General features: G+C 43.3%; 1 protein-coding gene across 1 annotated transcript in view; it reads left to right on the top strand.

The window, feature by feature from the left end:
* LOC112108935 (solute carrier organic anion transporter family member 1C1-like) overlaps window positions 1-13,342 on the top strand; it is a 42,187-nt gene extending 28,845 nt beyond the window's left edge. The window contains exons 11-15 of the mRNA XM_024203250.3: window positions 2,251-2,416; window positions 5,503-5,684; window positions 9,025-9,089; window positions 10,689-10,806; window positions 12,915-13,342. Of these exons, the coding sequence (XP_024059018.2) occupies window positions 2,251-2,416; window positions 5,503-5,684; window positions 9,025-9,089; window positions 10,689-10,806; window positions 12,915-13,137 (754 nt within the window). The 3' untranslated portion in view covers window positions 13,138-13,342. The remainder of the gene's footprint in view (window positions 1-2,250; window positions 2,417-5,502; window positions 5,685-9,024; window positions 9,090-10,688; window positions 10,807-12,914) is intronic.
* Window positions 13,343-25,943: the final 12,601 nt, after the last annotated feature.

Below are 25,943 nucleotides of genomic sequence, written 5' to 3'. Positions count from 1 at the left end.
ATTCACCCTGAATCCTCTAGTAGAGTTGGGCAAATAACATAATCTTTGGTTCAGTGGCAGTTTCAAAAAGTTGAAAAAAATGCTTCAGGTCAGTCTGAAAACCAACATTTTCATAATTTTCAGTGAACTGGAAATTAAAAAAAAAATGGGGTCAAATGAAATGTTTTGTTTTGATTTTGGCCATTTAAAAATAAAATTAAAGGAAAGTTTGAAATGAAAAGTTGTTTCAAGCTGAAGAATTAAAATGTTTTGTTTGAAAAATATCAAAACAAATTGTTTTAATTTTTTTTTTCACAAGTTTTTGTTTTTCCCAAACAATTCAGCTAAATAAACGTGAATTAGGAGAAAGTTTCACTGTCACTGAATATGCATTTCTCCCCTCCCCCTCCAAAAACATTTTGTGTGAAAGATTTCACCCAGCTCTACCCACTAGGCTTTGCCTGGTTTCCAGCCCAGGTTTAATCAAAACTCAGTCCATTTTTCTTGAAACAGCCTATACTCACCTAAACATTCCCAACCCTTTTGTCAAACTGGTCACCAATATTCTCTGTAACCAGGCCAGCATGACTTGGGTTTAGTTACAATAGGATCTCAGAGTTTTGTTCAGTGGAGACTACTGTGGCCAAGTTCAGTCCCTGGCAATCAGGCTGTCTGTGGAATTAGAGATGATGCAGGAGGATTAAAATGACTGATTTTGATTGCTCCCAAAATTGGGGGTACCCTAAACACAAATAAGTAGGTCAAGTAATTGCTTCTCCATACCTTAACAACTCACTAATGGGGGATTTACCACATCACAGGACCTTTCTGCTGAAGTGAAAGAGACCTTCACAGATTATTTCAGCCATCTCAGCACTCTGCAGCCACATTAACTCTGAGATGAGCAATACCATAACTCAGGGGAAAACACAACTAAAATACTTTTCATTTGAAAAATTCGGGGGGAGGGGAGAAGTGATTGTTTTTCCTTCAATGGCATGGCTTTAAATTGGACACCCAGGCCTAGATTTTCAAAAGCAATTTGTGGTTTTTGTGCCTGAATCTTTGAGTATCCAATGTCAGACACCTTAAAAGCATCCAATTTTCAGAGAATGGGGGCACAGCACTTTTGGAAAACGTGTTCATGCATCTCAAGTTGGACACCAAAACAAACCAGGCACCCCCAATCACTTGTCACTTATGAAAATCTTGGTTCTCATCTGCAAGATCTTAAATTGGTCCCTTGATCTCACTTGCACCAGCATAAATCAGGATTAACCCCACGGAGGTGTTGTTCTGGGGTGAAACCAATGTGAGATCTGAATAAGGCCACAGGTGTCCAGCCTGACCAGGGGGCTGCTGAGTAGAAGACTTCAGATGAGAGCAGTACTCATGAGTCAGTGCTTGTCTACACTTAACACTACAGCAGCACAGCTGTGCCACTGCAGCTGCCCTGCTGGAGAGCTTTAGAGTAGACACTACCTATGCTGAAGGGAGGGATTCACCTATTGGCATAGGTAATCCACCTTCCTGAGAGGTAGTAGCTAGGTTGATGGAAGAATTCTTGCATTGACCTAGCTCTGTCTACACAGGGACTTAAGTCAGTTTAACTACGCTGGTCAGAGGTATGGCTTTTTCACACCCCTGACTGACGTAGTTAAACCCACCTAATTTTCTAGTGTAAACCAGGCCTCGCACACATGTATCCAACAGATCAAGGAGCAGCATTGCTACTGCTACTCTGACCAAACAACTGGAGCTATAACAGTCATATAGGGGTTTATACCACTACCTCGCATTTGTAGGGGTAGTCGGACAATGTGGAGGGAGGAAGGATAGAGTTAGTCTGAAGATGGCAGTGATTTCATGTGTGATTTCTCTTTTTTCCCCCCTACCCCCCGGGCTGAATCTTCCACTAAAGCTATTAGCAATCCCATTTTGTGTCTGTTCATGTCATCCTTGTCACTGATGATCCCACCAAAGATCGCTAGTCAGACATGGTTTGCAATTTGAAGCTACAATCCAGCAAAATTCTTAATGCTTTATGATAAAACCAAGAGAACCTTGGCTTAGATCAATTTAGCTGACATTCTACATGCAATTACTATCTATCAATTCTTCATGCTCCACTGAATGCAGGCTGCCCACGGAGACTGCTTTACTCCACCTCATTTCTCTGTGCTTGGTCATTCATGTGTTTGTCTATGTTTATTTTTCTAATAAGGAATTATTTTATTTGATCAGTTAAGATTCTACTTGTAATCTCTCCAGAGTAAAACAATCTTCCTTCCCAAAAAACAACTTAATTGCCAGCTGCAATTCTGACTGCAGCTGTGTATTGAATCAATGGGATCCTGTATGTGGGGACAATGGAATCACTTATATGACAGCATGCTTTGCTGGGTGTAAATCATCGATCGGGACTGGAAAGAATATGGTAAGTCGGTAGATAGCTATAAAAGCATTTCTGTTGCTTATTTTTAATTCATTTTATTTTATGCTTAAGCAATGATGTAGCGATAGATACCCATTCTCTACCAATGTACCTCTGAACTAGTGAATGGATAATGCACAAAAGCATCCAGCTGGGAATTTCAAGGGAGCTAAATGCCTCGCTCCACTTTCAGAGGAACCCAGGGGAGTTAGGCACCCAACTCCCATTGGAATTCAATAACCTAGATTCACTCTTAGATTTACTTTGCTTTAAAGTGTGTTTGTTTTTTAACTTAGATTTTTTTTTTAAACAATGTTTTCTTACTCGGGAAAGTGACTGTAAATATATATTTCTCAGCAAATCTGTTACTCAGATGTAGGCAGATAGAATGCTGACTACTTCAGTGACAAAAATATTTTTTTACTGCCTTTAGCTCCTGTTAGCTCACAGGGGCAACACTGAGTAAGAGGATTCTATAGAATTTTGTGCATTATTAGCAGAATTGTTAGCTATATTCCAATCAGTCATACCAGCGCAAATACATAAAAGACAATGAATTTCCTCAAATGTTTATGATGGTTTAATTTGGCTTGCAGAATCTTTATTACTGAGGACAATATGTGTGATAGAAAGATCCTAGTTTAGGGTCTGATATTCATTTGCACTTAGGGGAAGGTAAGGTGTGATTCTAAATCTGTTCAATTAAATTGGGTACAAAAAGATACGTACCCCAGGGCTCCGGCGGCTATTTAAAGGGTCGGGGTGGTAGAAGCAGGGGAGTCCTTGGCCCTTTAAATAGCCCCCAGAGCCCTGGAGTAATAGCGAGGCTCCGGGGGATATTTAAAGGGCTCGGGGCTCCCGCTGCCTCTACGGCCCCAGCCCTTTAAATAGCCGCCGGAGCCCTGCTGCCGGAGCCCTGGGGTAGCAGTGGCAGCCGGGGGCTCCGGCAGCGGTTTAAAGGGTCCGGGGCGGTAGCAGCGGCTGAGCCCGGGGCCCTTTAAACTGCTGTCGGAGCCCCCGGCTGCCGCTGCTACCCCGGTGGGAAGGGGGAGGGCACTTACCGGCACAGGGCGGGCCAGGGCTGGCTCTGACCCCCACATCCCTGCCCCTTCTGCCTGAAGCCCCACCCCTTCCGGGGGGCCAGAGCCAGCCCCAACCCAGCCCCGTACCGGTAAGTCCCTATTTCTACTTTCACCCCTGCACAAAACTGAAATAAGAGTGTCTACACAAGTGTTTGTATCAGTTTAAAAGCAATTTGAGATAAACCTGTGCAAATTTCAAGTAAGAAGGCCCTTTTACATCACACTGGTACAGTTGGCATATATTGCCTCAGGTGAATAATGAAGTTTACATCTTGGAAAAATTGCATGTCTATATTAGCATTTACAAAGGAGCTTGCCAATTAAACCCAAGTTATCCATCAGTTGACTCAGATCACAAACTCAGATCACAGTCCTACCTATTATGAGTATGGTCAACATCGTTGTGAAATAAGCAATGTAAGGTTAGGTGCTTGAAATAAAACGTATGGCTAGGATTATCAAAGCAGTGCAGGAAATTTAGCTCAGCATCGCCATTGAAATTATCCCCGTATTGCTCTGCAAATCTCATCTGGTAAGTTGTTCTGGGAAGTGGTGAATGTGAGAAGAAAACTTTCAAATCTAATCTGTGATAAACTCAACAGGGTTTCTAGGACATCACCTGACAATTATAAAATATAAGCCAATACTTTCCAACGTGGTGGCATCTAAATCCGTATTCCTAGGCACCTAAATAAGAGTGCTGGGTTTCAGAGGTGTTGAACACCCATAACTTCTACTGACTTCAATGGCCACCTATAATTGGGTGTCCACCCCGCTCAAGGTAGAGTAAGTTAAGTGAGGTCCATTAACCTGATAGGCTGCACCCGGGGAAGAACCAGGGATTGAAAAGTTAGTCTAGCTGAGAAGGAATAGCTGGGGCTGGTAAAGGCCAGAATCTGTAGTCACTGCCTGGGAGAAGGGAGTGTGTTATGTAATCTGCTGACACTCCCTGGGAGGAAGGAATTTGGATTGATAAACCCAGCCAGGGGACAGGCCAGAAGATAAAAGTAGGAAGGTGGCCATGGGGCCACGGCGACTGGGCCACAGGGTCTGCGGGCCAGTGGAGCACTCAGGGCTGGCTCCAGCGTTTTTGCTGCCCCAAGCAGAAAAAAAAAAAAAAAAAAAAGCCGCGATCGGCTTCATTCTTCAGCGGCAATTCGGCAGCAAGTCCTATCCTCTGAGAGGGACTGAGGGACTCGCCGCCGAAGAGCCGGACGTGCCGCCCCTCTCCGTTGGCTGCCCCAGGCACCTACTTGCTGCGCTGGTGCCTGGAGCCGGCCCTGGTCGCTGGACATAGGTCTCGGGACTGGAGCCTGGAGTATTGGGTGGGCCTGGGTTCCCCTACCAGCCACTGAGCAAAGTGGCTTAGACTGGGCAGTGGAGACAAAGACTTCATGGGACAGTTTGCTAGGGGGGACTTTGATACCCAGCAAGAGGAAGACTATAGTGACCTGGCTGGAGGGAGTACCCTGAGTCCCAGAAAGAGAGGGAAGGGCCATGGTGTGAGGAAAGAGATATCAGACCTGGAAGGAGCTAATCCCTAAACAGCCAGGAGGATGCTCCCTAGTGCTGAGTGAAACCTGTTACCTCACCACACAGGCCAATTTTATTTAGGTCCCTAAACATAGATTTAGGTACCCACATTTGAATATTTAGGCCCTTAGTAATCTATACTTATTTATGTACTTTAGATGGCCCCCAAATCTTATATATGAACAACCTTGAACTTTAACTTTAACCCATCTTTAATCTAAACACAGAAGTTCATACCCCAGTACAGTAATAGCATGGATGCCTAAACTGGATTCACAGCTGGTTTGTGTCACTGGAGCAATGCAAAGCAGCAGACACATACAGGGTAAGCTGGCCCGCAGTCTGCAAAGCATTTAGGGGTCCTCTATTCCCATATGAAATACACTGTATTCTTAACTACCATCAAAAGTCTAGATGCTTGGAAATCTATGAGTACTCATGAAGTAAGTGAGTCATCTTATCTTTCTCTTTCAGGTGTTTCACAACTGCAGCTGTGTGCAAGCTGAAGGGCTTGAGAGTGGAAATTTCTCTGCAGTTCTGGGACAGTGCCAAAGAGAAAGCTGTACTAAAACATTTCCCTATTTTTTGGCATTACTGAGCACATGTGCACTTATTTTAGCTTTAGGAGGCACTCCTACATACATGATTATGTTTAGGTAAAATACTTTACCTTGACCATAAAGTTTGGGGCAAACAGAAACAAAGTATTAATGTACCATTCTGTCACTTCATTTCTGCTTTGAAGAATGAAATTCTAATCTCAAAGAGGCAGTGGGTGTTTCTGCACTTCCTACAAAATCAACTCCTGTGCAAAGGGCCAGCAAAAGGCCAAGCCATCATTTGTCTCACTTCAACTCTATTTGGGACTTATGTGATGGATTGGGTAGGCCTTGTTCTGACAACCTTCTCCACTTAATTATGGCCGGGGACGGGGAGGGTGGGGAAAAGGAAGGGAGTATTAGTCAGTAGTCAAAGCAATGGATTCTTTTTCTGACTCTGTGCATGACCTTAGCAAAGTCACTTAATTTTTCTGTACCCAAGTTAACCCATTTGTAAAATGGATATAATACCTACTTCTTTCTGAGAAAGAACTCACCTTTATAAAGTGGCTTACACAAGGCAAAGTGCTGTGCATCTGAGATTAGAATCTCTGGTCTGTATTGCTCTTTTACAGTTATAGGTGTGGTTTTCAGAATACTTGAATTACTTCAATACACACCCTGAAATATCATATCTCCTATTTTATCTCAAGTTGGAACAAAATGAATAGTTTCAGCACCAATGAAAATTGACTGGTACAAAAAACAAAAACTCAAATACCAGTGCTCTTTAAACATAAAAGTAAAACTAAAACTGTTTGCCTTACTTACCAAAGTCTGTTTCTGTTCATTCATAAACATAGATTATAATCTTAAATTATTGGTGCACAGCACCACTTATTGCTGCTTCATTTGTGGTGATTTTAAATGCCACAGTTCTCACCACCTGTGTGGATTAGAATCTGTTACAGCTAAACTGCTGCAATTATGATGTATTCCACTGGCTCCCCATTCATTTTAGGAACCAGTTTGAAACTGCCTTCTATTGTCTGTTGACTTGCTTTAATTCACCTGATGGATTGGCTATGATGTCACTGCCTAAAAAGGTATGTTTTTACACTGAGATAGCTAACTCAAACTAATTATTTCACTGTAAAAACCTAGTGGAGTTGAGGCACAGGTAGGTTTTCCCTTGATGTAGCTGTGACAGTTCACGGCAACTGCACCTGTATTCCCCCAGCATGGTCCAGATAGGTGACAGCTGAGGAGCTGGGAGCCTATCTTGGGCAGAAACCCATGTCTCTCTCCTATCTGACTGGAATTCTTCCAGACTTCACAGTTCCCTGCCTAAACTGAGTTCCTCAGCAAGCCAGACTGCCTAAACAGGCCTGCATTTGTGTTTTGCTTTCTCCTCAGAGGTTATCAACAGTTGTAATTGCCTACAGTTATACGTTGCCACACAACTCTTTCTAAGCAAGCATATTTATTCTTAAGGTGAAAGCATTACAGAGAAAACATATTTAAAACAATAAAAAAAAAACCTACATGCTAATCAGCTTACTAGAGATCACCCCCAACTCCAACAAGGGCTCTGGTAGGTGGTCAGTTCTTCAAATCCCACCAAGGCATTTTTGTGTGGTTACAAGTTAATAACAGCTTTAGCTCAGAACAAGCACCACCTTCCTTTTATACAGCTTGGGCCTTTGATCTTGTCCTCACGTAACATGTGAGCAGCAGACAGTGGTTCTCTCCTTGAGGCATAGTTTCAAAAGGTTGTGTCTGGAGGTGAGAATTTGCATTCACCTTCCCCCAGGGATTTCCTAGGAAATTCTCTTAACTTTGTTTATCCTAAAAGTTCCTTCTTGTCTGCCACATTGTTTGAAATAGTCCTTTGAAGCTCATAACTGTCTCCAACTTTTACACTGGCCACATCTCCCCATTAGAGAAGTTACATAAAATCCCACCACAACACATAAACTTTGCATTTAATACAATGGACTCCAAAGAAACTTAAGCCTAATGCAAGAAGATATTTTTCAAGGATATTACAGGAAATTGCCATATCTGTCACAGTAGCTAGCTGAGGTCCCCTACCTGTGAGTTACTGTGACTAGCTAGTTAGTTATCGAGTTAGTTATCTCGCTGTTAAAATACATCTTTTATGGAAATGTTCCTGTGCAGAGTGTTGCATGTATAAGCTAGGATAAAAAGTTATTGGCAGGACAGGGAGTACAGCAGGACCCAGTCATTTGCATGCTACACAGTCATTAAATTACTCCTGCCTAGCAGCAAAAGGAAGGCAAAAGGCAGCAGTATGTAATCAAGAGCCTCATTTAGCATGTTGAAGAGCACATTGAAGCCCATGTCTCCTCACATGCATCCAGGCCTTTCACCATTTGAGAGTAAGGGAACTGGTCCTTAAAGGGTGTGAGATTTAATACTTTTGAGTGCAGAAGACTTGATACTTAAACTTTGGGCCTAACTCCCAGTTACACTAAAGCCATCTTACACTGCTTGGGTAAACACCACCGTAAGGCCACTGCACCAATATAGTTAAAGTGGTACACCCTCCTCATCCAGTGTGGATGCGTCCCATAGAGGAAAAGGAGTAAGCTATACTGCTATAAGGCACTTTCATACCAATATAATTATGTCTGCACCAAGGGGTGCAACAGTATAACTATCGGTAAAAATAATCACATGCCCCGAACTGACATTTATACCACTACAAAAACTGTAAATGAGAATTGGTCCCATTTATTTCTACACTTGTGCTGGAATGCAACACCATTGTACTCATTGCTCCATGCCCTGTTAGAATTAAAGGCTTTGTGTCTATTCCCTTCCCTATTTCTTCCAATTTGTACCAGCCCACAATCTTACCACTTTCTGCTGTGATGTTCGCCACAATTACGGTCGTCTCAAATAGCCTTCCTGTGTCTGCCTCAGCAACTTTCCAGCCCCTTTCAAGTGCCATCTGAAATGCTCTCTCCATGCCCTTGCTATGCCTCATACATTCGCTGTGCCTCAGGCCCTGAGACAGTAACACCTGTTAACTTTAACCACATGAGTCGTCCCATTGAATTCAATGGGAGGACTCAGGTCTAAGTGTCTGGCTGGATCAGGTCCTTAATAGTATTGTGAGAGAATGTTTACTTTTCTTTCCTCATATGATGGCTTCACATACATTTTTACACCATACACTTGATTGTCTGAAAGCCTGCTCCTACTCCTATTTAGATCAATGCTGCTTCTGCACTCATCTTAAATGAAACCTTTGAGGCGTGTTTTCCATTACAGCTTGTATGCAATATGGTATATAAAATAAAGTTGTGTGGCACTCGTTACAATGGAGCATATGTGGACATGCACAGTGTAGATGCTGTAAAACTGCATTATCGTAAGTGCTCTTCCCATGAATATAAAATTAATGTGATCTTGTCCTCCTACTTTTTAGATCTGTTTCACCAGACTTGAAATCATTTGCTGTTGGCATTGACGCTTTGTGTGGAAGGATACTAGGTAAAACATTTTGTTGTTTTGGTTTTTGTTCATCCTTATTCCTCTTAGGATTTAAATAGAACACAATAAAGTACACCAAGTCATCTTAGGTCCATATGGACTTGTTCTATGTCAGAACCAAAAAAACAAACAAACCCCCAAACCCTTCCAAAAATTTGATTTTGTTAAATTTGTAGAGCGTATTGAATATGTCCCACCTCAATATGCTTCATAGTATGTCCTAGCACATGCTGATGTAATATATTTGTCTGTTTAAACAATCTATGTAATGAGAGTCAGGGAAAAGGAGGGGGATTGAACTGCAGCAGTTTTTTGTTTTATTCATGTAGGCAGGCACCTGGGGATTATGATTTGGTGTTTCAGACTTTAAAATGGGATAAGATTACCCAGCTCCTTTAGGGCTGCATCTCCAAGTACTCTCTCCCCTACAACCACGTCCCCACAGCTTCCATGTGCTCTGTCTACCTCCTCCTCCCCGTTACTGTCACAAGGATCTCCCTCTGCTCCCATCCCTGCCTTATCTGACCGTTGCAGGAACCCATTTCCGAATGAGCTCTCACTGGGCTATTTTCATATTTTTTTAAAAGATTTTTCCCTTACAAAGCCGAACGCAGATCATTGTAAATTGTGATTGATTTTTGTTTTGAAAATGGAAGTGTTTGGCAGTCAGTCAAGAAATGGTTTAGGCCCCAGTTCAGCAAAGCACACGCATAAGCGCCTGAAGTCAATGGATATGGCTACACTGCAAAAAAACCCCACAATGCCGAGTCTCAGAACGGAAGTCAATTGGGGCTTGGCCTGCAGGGCTAAAAATTGCAGTGTAGACATTCCCACTTGGGTTGAAGCCTGGGCTCTGAAACCTGGTGAGAGGGGAGGGTCTTGGAACCTGGGCTCTAGCCCAAGCCGGAATGTCTACACTACTGTTTTTAGCCTCTCAGTCACAAACCCATGCACCAAGTCAATTGGTCTGGGCTCTGAGACACAGTACCATGGGTTTTTCTTCGCAGTGTAGGCATATCCAATGAGACTTAAGCACATGCTTAAAGTTAAGTACGTACTTAAGTGTTTTGCTGAACTGAGCTCTAGCACTGATCTATTTTAATTACTCTGCTTTAATGGATACAGTGATGTACATGGGTTGTGGTGAATTGTGACACACAAATGAAAACCAGGAACAGACTGATGCTCAAGAGAATGTGAAGAAGAGGACCTTTAAACTTTTTTTTGAGAGAGGCAAAAAACTGAAAAAGTGGAATCATTGGAATCATTAACTTTCTTTTCTTATTTGGGAGTAATAATAATGCTTGTCCAGTCTACAGAACCCTCCATCCAAGGAATTCAAACCAGTTTACGTTGCATTAATTCAGTTGATAACAAGGCTGGGAAGTAGGAAATCACCATTTTACAGCTGGGCAAACATGGCGGCTGCTCAACTTGCCTAAGGTCATGCAGCTAGCAGAGGTGGGAACAGAATCCAGGAGACCTGAGTTTACATGCTCCTGCTCTAACCATTTGTTAAGGGGATCCTTCCTCCACTATGAACTAAGCTCTGTTACTGTTATAATGTTACGCTCATTCTACTATGTATTTTCATTGCAGGTGGACTTCCGGCTCCTATTTATTTTGGAGCTTTGATAGATCAGACCTGCTTGAAATGGGGAACAAAGCGGTGTGGAGGATCAGGGTCTTGCAGAGTGTATGACACGAAAGCATTCAGGTGAGATGAAATTAAGAATAAAGGCTAAAAACAACAGGGAAAAGAATTTGGCTTACCAAGCAGTGTTGACTTTAGAGTATTCAGAATAGCTCCTGTCTCCTGTTCTTCAATCAGCTGCAGCTTCAGAGTTTAGACTAAGTTTTCTACTAGTTATACTAATTTTTTTGTTGATTTGTTTTTTGGGGGGAGGGGGAATGGACAACTGGGTTTTTGATTAAACAAAAATGTTCATGAAAATCATTTGTACCATCTTTGAAAATTTTCAAATTTGTGTCAGAAAACAAACCATTACAAAATAAATGTTTTCAGCCCCAAACTATATGTTGGGCTGTTCCTATCAGTTTTTAGCCAAATATATTTTGGGTTTTGGCTGAAAACCTCAACTTCTAGTTTTTGAATTTTACTTTTTTGATGAAAAGTCAAAACTTTCTTCAGAACAAAAACCATTTTCCAAACAGCGCTATTTCTCAGGGGGGAAAAAGAAAGTCACAAAATTGATTGGACAATCTCAAAGCATCTAAACTTTGGCTAGGTCTTAGGAACAACGTTCTTTTGATTAGCTTTAACATATGAAATTGCAGAAGGTCTCTTCTTTATTCCTAAAGGTCGTATTACCAAAGGTTGCATTTGTAATAGTTGTTAATTTAATCCTTAGAGCACCGAGGAACACTGATATTATGGCAATGGGAAATTGAGTTCAGTGGAGTGCTTTGTGTGTTAGGGGTTGGACAAATGAGTGTCTATCACACACAATTTAGTTTAGGGTTTTCTCTACCACCCAACTGTGCCTTGGACTGGTTAAACGGCTAACACTTTTCTCAGGTGGCTGTTTCTATACAAGTAGAGTAAACGCTCCCTGGATAAACCGTTCTTTTCTAACTTGGCTTTTTAGTGCAGCTGTGAAGTGGCTCAGATATAAAAAACAGGACTGAAGAACCAAGCGGGTGTTTTCAGGTTGATTCTGTCCTGTGCCAAAAATGCACTCAGTCCAGGAGAAAGGGGAGCATCACAGTGCTGCCTGCAGTCCCCATGCCAGGTGGCTCTAAGTTGTGCCACTGATGGACCCTATATCAATAGAAGATAGGCCTAGCAGAACTAAGATGTGTGATTGATGTATGATCTATTAACAACCCTGCATCAGTAGAGGATTGGCATTGCAGATAGAGCTCTGCTCTGTTACACCCTCTCCCTGCCCCGACATACTCCCCAGGCTGGTTGGAGGGTGCCAAATGCAGCACCTTAACCCCCAGCAGGGAGCCCTTTCTCTGACGGAAATTATCAGTTAGTTTATGGCCTCTTTGCACCACCTGAATTGTGCGGAAGAGGAGTCCTAACACATCCCAGATCCTAGCCCTTAGTGTTGTGTTTGTGATTTAGCAGGATTCAGAGTGTCTCAGCAGTTTTTCATAAATGCATATTTTACATCTTACACTCAAATTCCAGTAAGACCTGGTAAGTATTGACATTTTAGGGATCACCCAGACCTGTAAGAGGTTCTGTGACTACCTGTTATGTAACCATAGGTACCTTAATGCTCTGCTGCTATAGCTCAGAGCCCTGAAACCGGTAACCAGACCACAAGAATAAGGTCTCACCCTGGCTTCCACCTGCCTAGTTATTCCTTGCAGGGTGACCCCAATAGCCCTTCTGGTCCCAAGTCTTCCCAAATCTGTCTCCAGAAGTTCTTAACTATCAAACACTTGGATTTTTCCCCTCTGGTTCATCACTCCCAAGTATGACCACCACCTCCTCCCCCAGATACCAGCTTTCTTTGGCCTCCACACAGCTTGTTCAACAGAGACCTGGTTGAGGTAAAAAATAAACAAAAGATTTCTTTAATAGAAAAACCACAGATTCAAAGATGAAATAGTAAGGGGACGCAAACACATACAAGTTACTCAGAAAATAAACATAATGGTGTAACCTCACGCTTTACACTTACATATTAGATAAATTCCCTTTTCTCATACAAGATACCCATTGTCTTTGAACAGTTTCCCAGCATTACCCTCCCCCCCCCCCGTTCTGTCTTTAGGGGGGTGTTTGGACGCTGACTTTGTCTCAAGTATCAATGATAGAAACATTCACGTTTTCATTTTTTTTTCTAGAAATGTCTATCTTGGACTCATTGCAGGACTGAGGGCAGGATGTTGTTTCTTATATATAACGCTCTTCATTTTAATAATAAAACGATTCCGACCAGAGAGCAATGAGCTGATAGATTTGAAAAGTACAGAAGTATCATCCAGGAAGGGATCAACTAGTGGCAGTAAAAATGAAACTTTTCCTTGTGCAAAAGCTTTGGAGGCAAATGAAGAAACATGTCTGTGAAAAGGACACAGGCATTTTCTAACTCTGAATGCTCATGTGGAGGTTTTACAAGTACAGCATAGGGCCAAATACTGACGTCTACAGCTTTTTGGAATTGCAATGAAAAATTTTCAAGTTTTAACCCCTCACCTCCCCCCGAAAAAGCAGGAAAAATGATAATTTTATTTTTGTGTTTTTTAAACAATTGTAAGGCTGGTTGAAATGTTTCCAATTTTAAAATTTTAATTTAAAAACAGGTGGGAAATTTAAAATAAAAAAATGCACAACAACTCTTTCCTGTTTTTCAACCCGATCTATACAAGTTCTAGCCCTGGGTCTGATCCTGTAATCCTTATTAAATCATATAATCCTTATATACTCAATTGTTCTTCCTGAGTTCAATAGGCACACTCATATGAATGAGGATTACTAACATGAATAAAGGTTGTAGGGTTGGTCCCTCAGTCATCAAACACTTCATAACAACTTCAGGATTTGGCTCAAACATTAACCAGTCAAAATAGATTGCAGAAGAGAGACTATACTGTATTAGTTTTAAAGTACCTTTCAGTATTGAATCAAACCTTTTCTCATCATTAGTGTAATTATTCTGATCCTGTGCAATGAGGTGGCAGATACTGGAGTTACATTTCTTTGATTTAAAAAAAAAATTTTTTAGAACGTTATCAATGTAAGTTTGTAATAATTGAAAGACTGCAGTATATATATTCGTCATCCCCCAATAAAGTGCCAAAAAAGGCCATTAAATAAAGTGCTAAAAGCTCTCAAATAGAGCTTCGGTGACATGCCAGAGAAGAGAGAGCCTTAATAACAAATGCGCCTATCATTTATTACTAAAATATCTCTTTAAAAAAGCATCACTACGTGAAGTGTGATGTCCCCCTGACAAAGACTGCTCTGTGACTTTTCAAAGGGAATGAATATCACTAATAAGAACAATTGGGGTAATTTGTCACCGCTGTTGCAGCATGTTGTGTCACATGCTTAGGGATTGTCTACACTCCAGAGCCTTTGCTGACAGAGCCCCCTAATGGAGATGCAGCGTAGGCTGACAGGAGTTCTTCTACTGGCATAGCTATACCACCTCCCCGAACCACATTAGCTAAGCCAGGAGCAGCATTCTTCTGTTGGAGTACTCACATCTACAGCAGGTGTCTTCTGAGCCACCATAGCTATGCTGGCAAAACTTTGTATTGTAGACTAAGTCTCACTCTATTTTAGGGTTAAAGCCTACTCTCCCCAGGCTCTATGCCCAGCTCGAGGAGCGTGAGAGCCATGGCTGGATTGGAATAATCTTCTCCATACCTTGGGCTATAGTTTATAGAAAATGGAAGGAAGCTCAACACGTCTAAAAATGAGCTCTTTCTGTTTCCCCTACATGGGAGAAATAATGGGTAGCGATCGATTTATCGGGGATCGATATATCGCGTCACGTTTGTGGTGACGACACAGGAAAGGAAATAGAACACCAGGTTTGTGGTAGCTAGAGAGCTTCACAAGCTTCAAGCCAAAGAGCCTCCAGGAAAACTTTTCCTGGGGTTTTTATTTCTCTCCTTACTTTGTTTACAACTCTTCTTAGTGGTTACATTCTTGTGCATGAAAAAAACATGCAGTGTACAATTACACAAGATAGCAAACCCATTTCTTGTGCGCGTGAACACCAGCTGCGAGGGTACAATCAAATCAGCCAAAAGGTTTTCCCAAACACAGACGTGGGGGTGTAAACAGCTCCTGCCTCGCTGCCAATGGAAACAGTGTGCCGTAACCATGGCTAACAATTGGGGAGCTATACATCCCCACAACGTTAAGACGCGATATCGATCCCCGAACGCGCTCCCCGTCGACTCCGGAACTCCACCGGAGTGAGCGGCGGTAGCGGAGTCGACGGGGGAGCTGCGGACGTCGATCCCGTGCCATGTGGACCCCAGGTAAGTTGATCTAAGATACTTTGACTTCAGCTATGCTATTCACGTAGCTGAAGTTGCGTATCTTAGATCGATTTCCCCCTCCCCCCAGTGTAGACCAGCCCCAAAGAGCCTTTGGTCCTGTGCTTCCGCCAATGCCCCCACCAGTCTGGCTGTAAACAAAAGCACAGGAAGCACCCATGACATGGCACGCATGCTGGTCACCTGTGTGAGAGCTCCTCAAATTTTGGTCCTGGGCAGAAGAATTGCCCCAGTTTTGCTGCTCACAGAATTAAACCAACACGTTCAGACTTCGGGATTCTTTTATAAAGGGACGTTTGACTTCAGGCTACAATCAGATAGAAGAAAACAGGCTGTTTTGTGTGTTGGAATATAAACTACATTAGCACAAACTATGTCAACATTAGAGATGGGCCTGAATCAAAATCCCAGATTCAACCACCCTTGAACTTTCAGGGATTCAAAATCAGTGGGCCTCATTCTCCCCACGCTTACATTGGTGCAATTGCATTGACCTCTCTCGAGTTAGTCCTGATTTACGCTCTGCAAATGAGCAGCATCTCAGGCCCTGGTACATGAATCTGAACATAGTGGCTTGAACTGAGCTTGGTCTACATGCAATTCATTTTACTTTTTGGGGTGATAAATTAAAATATGTTGATTCCTGCTGATCAGTGAATGTATGCGGCACGATGTTTTGTTTATATATTAATAAAGTATTTTTGACAAAACAAGAGCACTGTTTGCACACTCTTATCTTACCTTTCGCAGTAGGGTCTGTTTTGCTGAAGATAAAGCACTAGGTCAGGCTTGGCGTGGGGTTTGGGTCAGACGTGGAGATCCAAGACCAAATCCGAACATTTAGAAGTTTACATGTTCTGATTGCCATGTGATATGTCTGCCAGGAAGTTTTAAAAACAAATGCAGTTCCTGAGACCATGATCCAAAAATAGTTCCCACAATAATGGATGCTTGAGTCACTCTGGTAGAACTCCCCCCACAAAGCCAAATAAAAAGCTGTAATAGTTACACTTCATAATGTAAAACATGGTTTTCTTCTCTAATTCTTAACAGCATGAATGTGTTTACATTACACATATTCTGCTTGTTTTCAGGTGTCACAAAGTTCACTTGGTCAGCGTAACCCTAAGCCACTCTTGTTGCTCTCTTCCATTTTCCATCAGTTTTTATTACCCCTTTCATTTCCTGACTGTACAGGAGGGTACGGATTGCACAATATTCTGATGTGCTGAAGCCAATAATGTTCTTTCCTACACTGATTTAAATCAAGTGTAATTCCACTGAAGTTACCTTGGTGTAAATTAGATTAGACTCAGACCAAGTCTCTCAAAATTTGATCTTCCAAAGTGGTGGCAGGTCTGGCCCAGATCCAGCAAAAGCACTTAAGCACGTTCACAACTTTAAAGTACATGAATATAGTAGTGCAGTCACAGATAGACAGAGTTTACCCACTTCCCCTTTGGGCTGTATGGGGTTTAGTTGAAGCGTTTACTCACTTTTGGTTTTTTAAACACCACTCCACCATTGCATAAACAGCCCCATCGAGTTCAGTGGGGCTACTCACACCCTGACAGTGAAGCGTACACCTAAGAGCTTTGCTGGATTGTGGCTAGAGTGCTCAACACCGCACATGATCACACCTTGATTAGTACAAGGTGGACTTATGCTTCTTTTCTAAAGATAGGTTTCTTTCTACACATCAGAGGAATCTGCAAAACAGTCATTGCTCTTTGAGATAACATCGATATTCGTAGCTCCTCCTTTCTGTCCCCCATTTTCTGTGGGGCTGCAATCTCCTGTGTGATAATATTTCTTCACTATCATAAAAACAGGCAAGCTAAGAAATAGAAAGGTGCCCTTATACTTGCAGCTAGGCCTCGGGAGGTATACCCGGGAACAGAGCTCAGAAACTAAAGACTGTCCACAGATCTTTCTTTACAGCACAGCTGCTTTGCTGGTGTAAATCAGAGTAGTCCCACTGAGGTCAATGGAGTTATGCTGCTTTGCAGCAACTGAGAAGCTGGCTGAACTGTGGTGTTCTTATCAGACAGAGTAAAATTTAGGACCTGAATCTTGGGTTTGGCAGAACTATGCTCAGCACAGGAGGTGGGAGATGGAGCAGGTGGAAATGTGGCTTTACACCAGTTTGATGCCCAGTGTATGTTAGAAAACCCAGAAGGCTGCTCTAGCTTAAGCCCAGATACCCATGGTTCCCAGGTGGCTGTTCTGGCAGCTGAGAATTGCCAACATGGAGACATGCTCCAGCCATGCCCCTGTTCACCTGTCCACGCTTCCTATGCAGAGGGCCAGTAGCTGAGTGGCCAGGTCTATGCCAAAGCGTGAGTCCATAACATCGCCCTTAATTGTTATTATCAAGGCCCCTCTGAAAATAGCCATGGAAGAGAGGAACTTACTCCAATAGATAATGCAGCCTTCACTTTGGCATTTCTTGACTTTTAAATGTGTAAGAAAAGCAGCTGTAATGACCTATGACTATTAATACATATCTTCATGTGAAATTTCCAAGATGTTTACGAAAAAGAGAAAAAACCCACACATTCGAATCATCCTACAAGCTCCTCGACCCCCACAGATTTTGCTTCCCTATTTTAAGCAAGTTCTGTCTACCAAAGCACAAAAATAAACCAGGGCTGGAATTCCAGCTGTAGTGAAACAAGCAACAAATGCGTCAAGATGTCAAATTAAATTTCAAAAGCACTAGTACAAAAATGGCAGAGTGAACGTATGCGAACTGGTTCAGTCTGTTGGAGTTTGAAATACATCAAATGTTGCAAGAAAGTCCTTTTGCTTAGTTATGGTTTGGAGCATGCTCAAAATTCTCTCTAATCTAGATTATTAAAAAAAATTCTGTGTCACACATTTTAGTTTAATTGAGTAATTAACTGAATATATAATTGTGACGTTCCCCTCTGGTGTTGTCTGGACCAGTGATCTGCTAGGTCACTTCAATCCTTCACTCTGGGAGCCAGCCTTACCCTGCTCTGCTGTGAAAACCCCCCTCCTGGGCTGTTCACACACAGCCTCTGGCATGTAAGCTGCTCCCAGCTACTTGCAACCGAATGACACTAGCCAATATCTCTGGTCCCAGACACAACCCTAGGAACCTCCGTCTTGCAGTGTCCAGTTATGCCCACTGGATGCTGCAAGCTTATATAAGTTCATCAATTTAACAAAAAAATTGATATGTATCAGGCTTATTATCCCCAGGGGAGACTCTGACAGTCTTCAAACCAAACACACTGCTTCAGGTAGAATAGACAAACAGATTTTAAGTGATTATAAGTCAAAACATAACAAGTCAGATTTGGTCAAATGAAATAAAAGCAAAATGCATTCTAAACTGATCTTCAAAAACAATGAGGAGTCCGGTGGTACCTTAAAGACTAACAGATTTATTTGGGCATAACCTTTCTTCAGATGCCTAGAGACATGCTGATCTTAACACTTTCAGTGCCCTTACAAACTTAGCTGCTTCTCACCACAAGCTGGCTGGTTGCTTTTCAGCCAGGCTCTCCCCTTTGATCAGCACTTCAGTCGCTTGGTGTGGTGGCTGTAGATGTAGGTGGAAGAGAGAGGAAGAGCATGGCAAATGTCTCTTCCTTTTATCATGTCCTTTCCTCCCTCTTGAGCAAGGTTGAGCAATTCCCCAGGTGTTGCCTCATGCAGGTGAGTCACTGCATTGTAGCTCCCTTGCTAGACAATGGTTGATGGGTTGTTTGACACTCCGCCCGGGCGTTGGTTACTTTCCTTGCTGTTGCCCCTGGTGAGCTAATATCTGACTGATTCCCCCAATTTACAGCATGTTTTAGTGAGAACCATACTACACAATTCTCGTAACTTCATATGCATTAATAATATACATATATGGATAGAGAAATGACTTTCAGCAGATCATAACCTTTCCCCTGATACCTTACAAAGCATGCTTTATACATAAGATCATGATTATATGAAAATGAGGAATATGGGGGTTACAACATGCTCCACCAAGGTATAGAATGTTACAATTATATATATGTAACATTAAAATAGTTAATACTTGTATCCTTAGCCATTAAATCATAAAATAATCATAACTCAAAATCATTAAAATCCTCTTCTATCATTCAAGAACCCTGGCTCATATTCATGATCATGCACATTTTGAGGCACAACCAAAATGCCTATATAGAAGGCCTCGCATCAGGAAAGTTTCCCTAGTAAAGAAGAACTCCTCAAGCACAAAGCATGTGCTTACATTACATTGAAGTCAATGGAGTAAATTCCTGTATCTTTTTAGTTTTGATATGGAAGCTAGACAACTTTTAAAACATTTAATACTATGCAATTTGGCCTAAATTTTCAAGTGGGTGCCTAACTGGAGACACATTAAAGGAGCCTGATTTTTCAGAAAATACTGAGCACTGACCCTTTGAAAAATTTGTGCCTTTAAGCTGTCCCAAGTTGGGCACCCAAAAACTGAAGCACCAGTTACTACTCATGTCTGACAATATAAGTTTTCATATATGCCCATATTTGATTAAACCAGAGTTGGTTCTTTTCCAGCTTACTATGCAGAATTACTTTATGCATGTAATTCCCAAGGCCCTGATTCAGGCAAACATTCCTGTTCAGGACAGCACTTAAGCATATGTTTATGTCCTAGTGATTTAAGTACTACCCTGAATACAGGTGGATATGAGCACATGCTTAAGTGTTTTCCTGACTCTACACCACATGGTTACTTTAGATCCCATTTATTATTAACGGATGTTTGGTATCCAGAAGTCACACACACTACTGAAAAGGCAGTCTGCCGCGTATATCAAATGGCAGCTAAACAACTAATAGAGCCAGAATACTTTCTTACTTAGAGCTCTCATCATCAGTACATACATAATTTGCAAGCAATTTCAGTGCTGGATCGACACATCTTAAGCAGATACACAATCTAAGTAACAAAATCAATCTTGATAATACCTGTTTAAAACAGTTTGTCCTTGTTTAATGAAGAAACAGGGGAAGGAAATTAAAAGGGAACTGAAACAGTCAAAAATATGCACAAATTGATGTCAGCTACTCCAAAGTAGTAAAGGAAGAAAGGGAGAAAATTTGATGGCTGCTTCTAGGGCATGATCCACAGCCTATTAAAGATAACGGAAAGCCTACCATTGACGTCAGAGGGCATCGACTCAAACCCCTAAAATAAGCTTTAAAGTATAACTACTCACAAACAGGCTGAACCCCCTCCCCATTATCTTTCAATACCAAATTTCAATTAAAAAGATTAAGTTTAACTTTAAAAACAAGCGTTTTAGAAAAAAAACTGCTAAAATTACAAATATTAAAGGAATAGTCAGGTTATAAAAGTCTTATATAAAAGGAACTAATTACCTTAGCAGGATTAGTTAAAAAAAATCGCTTGGCTTATTACAATTGAAATTATTTTGAAGAATGACATTTGCTTTGGAACAGTCATGTTATTTTTCTTTATTCTTGACACTTCACTCAGCCTAGATCATGCTAATAGCCTCGTCAATTTCACTTTTGCTTCTTGGCCCCATCTCACCAAAGTACTTAAGTACCTGCTTACTTTGAGATAAAGGATAAAGGAACAGGAGGCTTTATTTTAAGGCCCCTCTGACTGAAGGCATCCCTTCATCCCCACTCTGGTATGATAATGGGCCTGATCCAAAGCCCACTGAAAACCCTAGCAGATTTTCTATTGACTTCAGTGGGTATCGAATCAGGCCCAACGAGAGCTCTCGGCTTGTGTGACTGCAGCTGCAGTTGAGGTGTGCAAGTCCTTGCAAGAGTATAAATTCAATAGCATCTTATCATAAGGCATTGCACACAATACAGTAAATATAAAATTAAGTATTAATTTTAATTTGACACAACTCTGGTCCATGCAAGAAGTGTCCTGTAACTTGGAGGATTGAATCATCTGTCTGAATGTCCTAGCTTTTGTAGGCTTAGGCCTCAGTTCAGGTATGCATTGATGTCAGTTTTCAGAGTAGCAGCCGTGTTAGTCTGTAGCCGCAAAAAGAACAGGAGTACTTGTGGCACCTTAGAGACTAACAAATTTATTTGAGCATAAGCTTTCGTGGGCTACAGCCCACTTCTTTGGATGCACGAAAGCTTATTCTCAAATAAATTTGTTAGTCTCTAAGGTGCCACAAGTACTCCTGTTCTTATTGATGTCAGTGGGATTTAAGAACTTGTGTAATGTTAAACAGATGATTATGTGCTTTCCTGAACAGGGACATGGCCACAGCTGGGGGCGGGTGTGAGGCCAGGAGCAGAGCCCCGGGCAGGGGCCGGCAGCTGGGACCCCACATGCGGGGCCAAGAGCAGAGCCCCGGCTGTGGGGCTCGGCACGGGGCCAGCGGCCGGGGCTGGCAGCTGGAGCCCCAGGCGTGGGGACAGGAGTGGGGCACACGCCAGGAGCGGAGGCCTGAGAGTGAGGGTGGGGCCGGCGGCCAGAACCTGAGCCCGAGGTGCGATGAGGGGTTGGAGAGTGGAGTGCGGGTGGAGGGCCAGGAGCAGGGGTGGCACCAGCGCACCAAGCGCGTGCCTGGGACGGCAAGCTGCGGGGTGCGGCCTGCTGGTTGCCGTGAGGGCGGGAGTCCGGCTGCCTTCGGCGGCGTGCCTGCGGGAGGTCTGCCGGTCCCGCAGTTTCGGCGGCAATTCGGCGGTGGGTACGCCAAAGGCGCAGGACCGGCAGACCTCCTGCAGGCATGCTGCCAAATCCGCGTTACCAGCGGACCTCCCGCAGGCATGCCGCCGAAGGCTGCCTGACTGCCATGCTTGGGGCGGCAAAATACATAGAGCCGCCCCCGGCCAGGAGCAGGGTATAGGCACAGGAAACAGCCCCAGGTTTTATGCACGAAGCCAGCATCTGGGAAGCGGGGTCAGCAGCCCCGCATAAAAGCTGGGGGTGCTGCAGCACCCCCTGCACCCATACTTCCCGCGCCTATGTACAGATCCATTGTACTCCAAATCACAATCTAGCATGAAATGTTGTGTGATAAGGCAACATTCCAAACTATTGATTAGTTGGGCTCTCAACTGGTGTAAATCGACTTCAGTGGAATTATACCGATGGTGATACACAGATTTACACTAAGGGTACGTCTTCACTACCCGCCATATCGGCAGGTAGCAATCGATTTATCCGGGATCGATATATCGATCCCCGAACGCGCTCACCATCGACTCCAGAACTCCACCAGAGCTAGCGGCGGTAGCGCAGTCGACAGGGGAGCCGCGGCCATCGATCCTGCGCCGTCTGGACCCCAGGTAATTCGATCCAAGATACTTCGACTTCAGCTATGCTATTCGCATAGCTGAAGTTGCATATCTTGGATCGATCCCCCGCCCCCAGTGTAGACCAGCCCTAAATTAACATTTTGGGGCAGATTCTTAACAAATAGGGCTCGGTTTTGCAGTTAAGAAACTGCTCATTAACAGCAAATGCAGTTTTGGTTGTGTAAGGCTCCTCTTCCAAAAAAATGTTGCCTCCTTCCTCTCAAGATTATCCTTTTCCTCTTTTTCTCGCTCTTCTTTTGAAATGTACTATGTAAAAACTAATTGAGCAATAGAAAAAGCAAACAACGTTTGTCTGTCATTGATTAAATAAATTGTTGTTTAACACTGGGTAGTGAGTATACACTAGTTAAGCCACTCACCTTCCTATAGAAGGAAAAGAACTAACAGTTGGGGTTACTCTGTCCTATCAAACCCCAGTTCATAAGACAGTAACTTGCCAAAGGTTCTGAATTCCTGGATAATCAGCATCCAGCTCTCCTATGTTTGAGACATGGGCTAGATCCTCAGCTAGGGTGAATCAGCTTAGCTCCACTGAGGATTTAAACCAGCTGGGAATCTTACAGTTTGTGTTAATTTTGCTACTTTTGCGACTTGAAGTGGGCCCAAACCAAAATCTGAAGTCAGTAGAGCACAGGACCGGGACACAGGAGACTTAAGTTTTATTCCTGGATGTGCCACTGCCCTGCTGGGTGACCTTGAGCAAGCCATGTCACTGCTCTGTGCCTCAGTTTCCCCATCTGTAAAATGGGGATTGTGATACAGCCCTCCTTTGTAAAGCACTTTGAGATCTATTGATGAAAAGTATGATGTAAGTATTATTAATTACTCATATTATTTTTTTATTAAAGTGCCACCATCTGACCATCAATCTCAGTTCTGCAGGTTGGGCTCATCTCCGATTGTGACTCCCTTGTGGACAGGGCTGCCTGGGGGGGGGGGGGCAAGTGGGGCAATTTGCCCCAGAACCCACAGCGGCCCCCAGCCCCGCCTCTGCCTTCCCCCATCCCCCATCGCCTCAGCGTGCCACGTCAGGAGCAGCCTTGGACAGCACTGCAGCGGCGTGGCTCTGGCGGGGCCTGAGCTCCTCCCACTGAGTCAGAGCTGCGTGGTAAGGGGGCGGGGCTGCGAGCTCCGGTCCCACCGGAGCCACGCAACTGCAGCGCTGTCCAGGGGCCAGGGCAGCTCCTGGACGTGGTGCGCTGAGGCTCCGAGAGAGGGGAGAGGCGGCGGTAACCCAGGAGCAGCCCTGGACAGCGCTGCAGGGGGGGGGCAGTCAGGGAACAGGGGGTTGGATCGTGGGTGTTCCAGGGGTCTGTCAGGACTCGGCAGAGAGGTGGATATGGGTCGGGGCAGTCAGGTGACAGGGAACAGAGGGGGTTGGTGGGGGTGGGGTCCCGGGGTGGTGGTTGGGGGGGCGGTGAGGGGACAAGGAGCAGGATGGGTCGGGGATTCTGAGGGGGGCAGTCAGGGGGTAGGAAGTGGGTGGGGGGGTCAAATGGGGGCAGGGCTAGGCTGTTTGGGGAGGCACAGCCTTCCCTACCCTAAAGCTCATTCAGCAGTTTGAGGTTTGCAGACAGCTATTTAACACAATGAGCCAAATTATTGTCTACATTTAATTTCAGTGCCATAGGGAGATTCATGTCAGTGGAGGGTAGCTTCATTTAAAATTAGCCACTTTAGATTAACAGTGATAGAGCCAAGAGAGCCATGGGGGAGGGATCATATGAGAAGAGCAATATCCTACACCACCTACCTCCTTCCCAACCCTACCAAGGGAGACCCCCCCTCCACTGCATTCCCCGAGGCTCCAGAGGGGTTAATTCAGTGGTTCTCAAACTTTTGTACTGGTGACTCCTTTCACATAGCAAACCTCTGAGTGCGACCCCACACTTATAAATTAAAAACACTTTTTTATGTATTTAACACTATTATAAATGCTGGAGGCAAAGCAGGGTTTCGGGTGGCGGATGACAGCTCGCAACCCCCAGTAATAACCTCGTGACCCCCTGAGGGGTCCCGACCCACAGTTTGAGAACCCCTGGGTTAATTTAATTTTAGCACCCTGTGTGCATGTGCTATTTTGAGCATTTCACTTTTCACAACATTGGCTCACCCCAGATTCTGGAACAAGCTCAAATGCTCAGTTCATGGAGTATGTACATAAGCTATACTAAAGACAAACCCACAGTAACCATCTCCAGTTTGTGAGGGACCCCCAAGGAGCCAGTCTCTAGGAACCAGATAAATTCATGGAGGTTAAGTCCCCCCTCAGGGGCCCCCACAAGAATATAGTATTCTATAGTATTGCAACTTTTTTTTATGGAAGGGGTCCCGAAAATTGCTTTGCCCCAGGCCCCCTGAATCCTCTGGGTGGCCCTGCTTGTGGAGGAGACACACACTTTGTACATTAAAAAAAAAGTTTATAGGTAGACATTTCTTTGCAGAATACTGGGGAAGGCTTTTACTATGTTCTGTCCTTGTCCTGTCAAAGCCTTGCATTCAGCAAGACAAGCTGTCATGTACGTGATTCCTTTGTTTCCACAGACAGGATCCCACTGGTTTGTGGCACATTTGCAGTCAAAGCTGCAAACTGAAAACGAGGAATTTTCATGGTGCTTGATGGGGTTCCTACATGGAGTTGCACATAATACATAAATAAGTTATTTCATTACAACCTTGAGGCATCATCACATCCTTTTCTTGGAAGAAGTCTAAAATTAATATTGGCTAAATGTGATGCTCCTCTTGGAACTTAGCAGGCACCAGAACAATAGGTAATTTTTAAAAAGGTTTATTTAAAACATTTGTGCAATTCCAAGACCATTTCAACACAGAGATAGGTGATACAACATTTATAAACCAGTCATTGTTTGACTGCAGTGCATATTCTTTATTGGCAGTCTGTGCTCTAGGACCCTGTCTAATTCTGAGAAAAGTCAACGTGAGTTTTTCCATTGACTTAAATGGGAGTTGGATTTGTGAAAAGCTTTTTGGACTAAATTCTCTAGCTTTCAAGTTAGCATAACACTCCTGGAATCATAGCAAATTTGATCAAAAGTAGAAAGGTGCACATTTTCAAGGAGAAGCCAGTGATAGTCCCTTTTTTGAGGTCATATGGCTGAGTCCAGAATTCGCAAGTTATATCCCCATCTCTGCCTCCAACTGTCCTTAATAATCTTTGCACTTATGGGGCACTTTGCCAAGTTAGGTCTCACAATCACCTCTGTGAGTTATGCAAATATTATTATCCCCATTTTCCGAGGTAGGAAAAGTGAGATTCAGAGACTTGCTCACAGGAGTGAGCTCACATGGAGCAATTTGCAGGATTCAGGCCTGAAAGACAATGCATCAGCCTATTAAACTCAAAAATCTGTACTCTACATTTCTGGAAGATAGGGCCAAACCAGAACTCAGCTCCACTGTGTGTTTTGGGTAGGCTTGGACCCTGTTACAATTCTGGTTCCAAATTTCTCTGTTCAGGGCAGGGTTTTGGCCGCCCCAAGCAGCCAAAAAAAAAAAAAAAAAGCC

Source organism: Terrapene carolina, unplaced genomic scaffold, assembly GCF_002925995.2.
Source record: "Terrapene carolina triunguis isolate 2854851 unplaced genomic scaffold, T_m_triunguis-2.0 Scaffold112, whole genome shotgun sequence".
Lineage (NCBI taxonomy): Eukaryota > Metazoa > Chordata > Testudines > Emydidae > Terrapene > Terrapene triunguis.
This window is presented reverse-complemented; position numbering and strand designations above follow the sequence as displayed.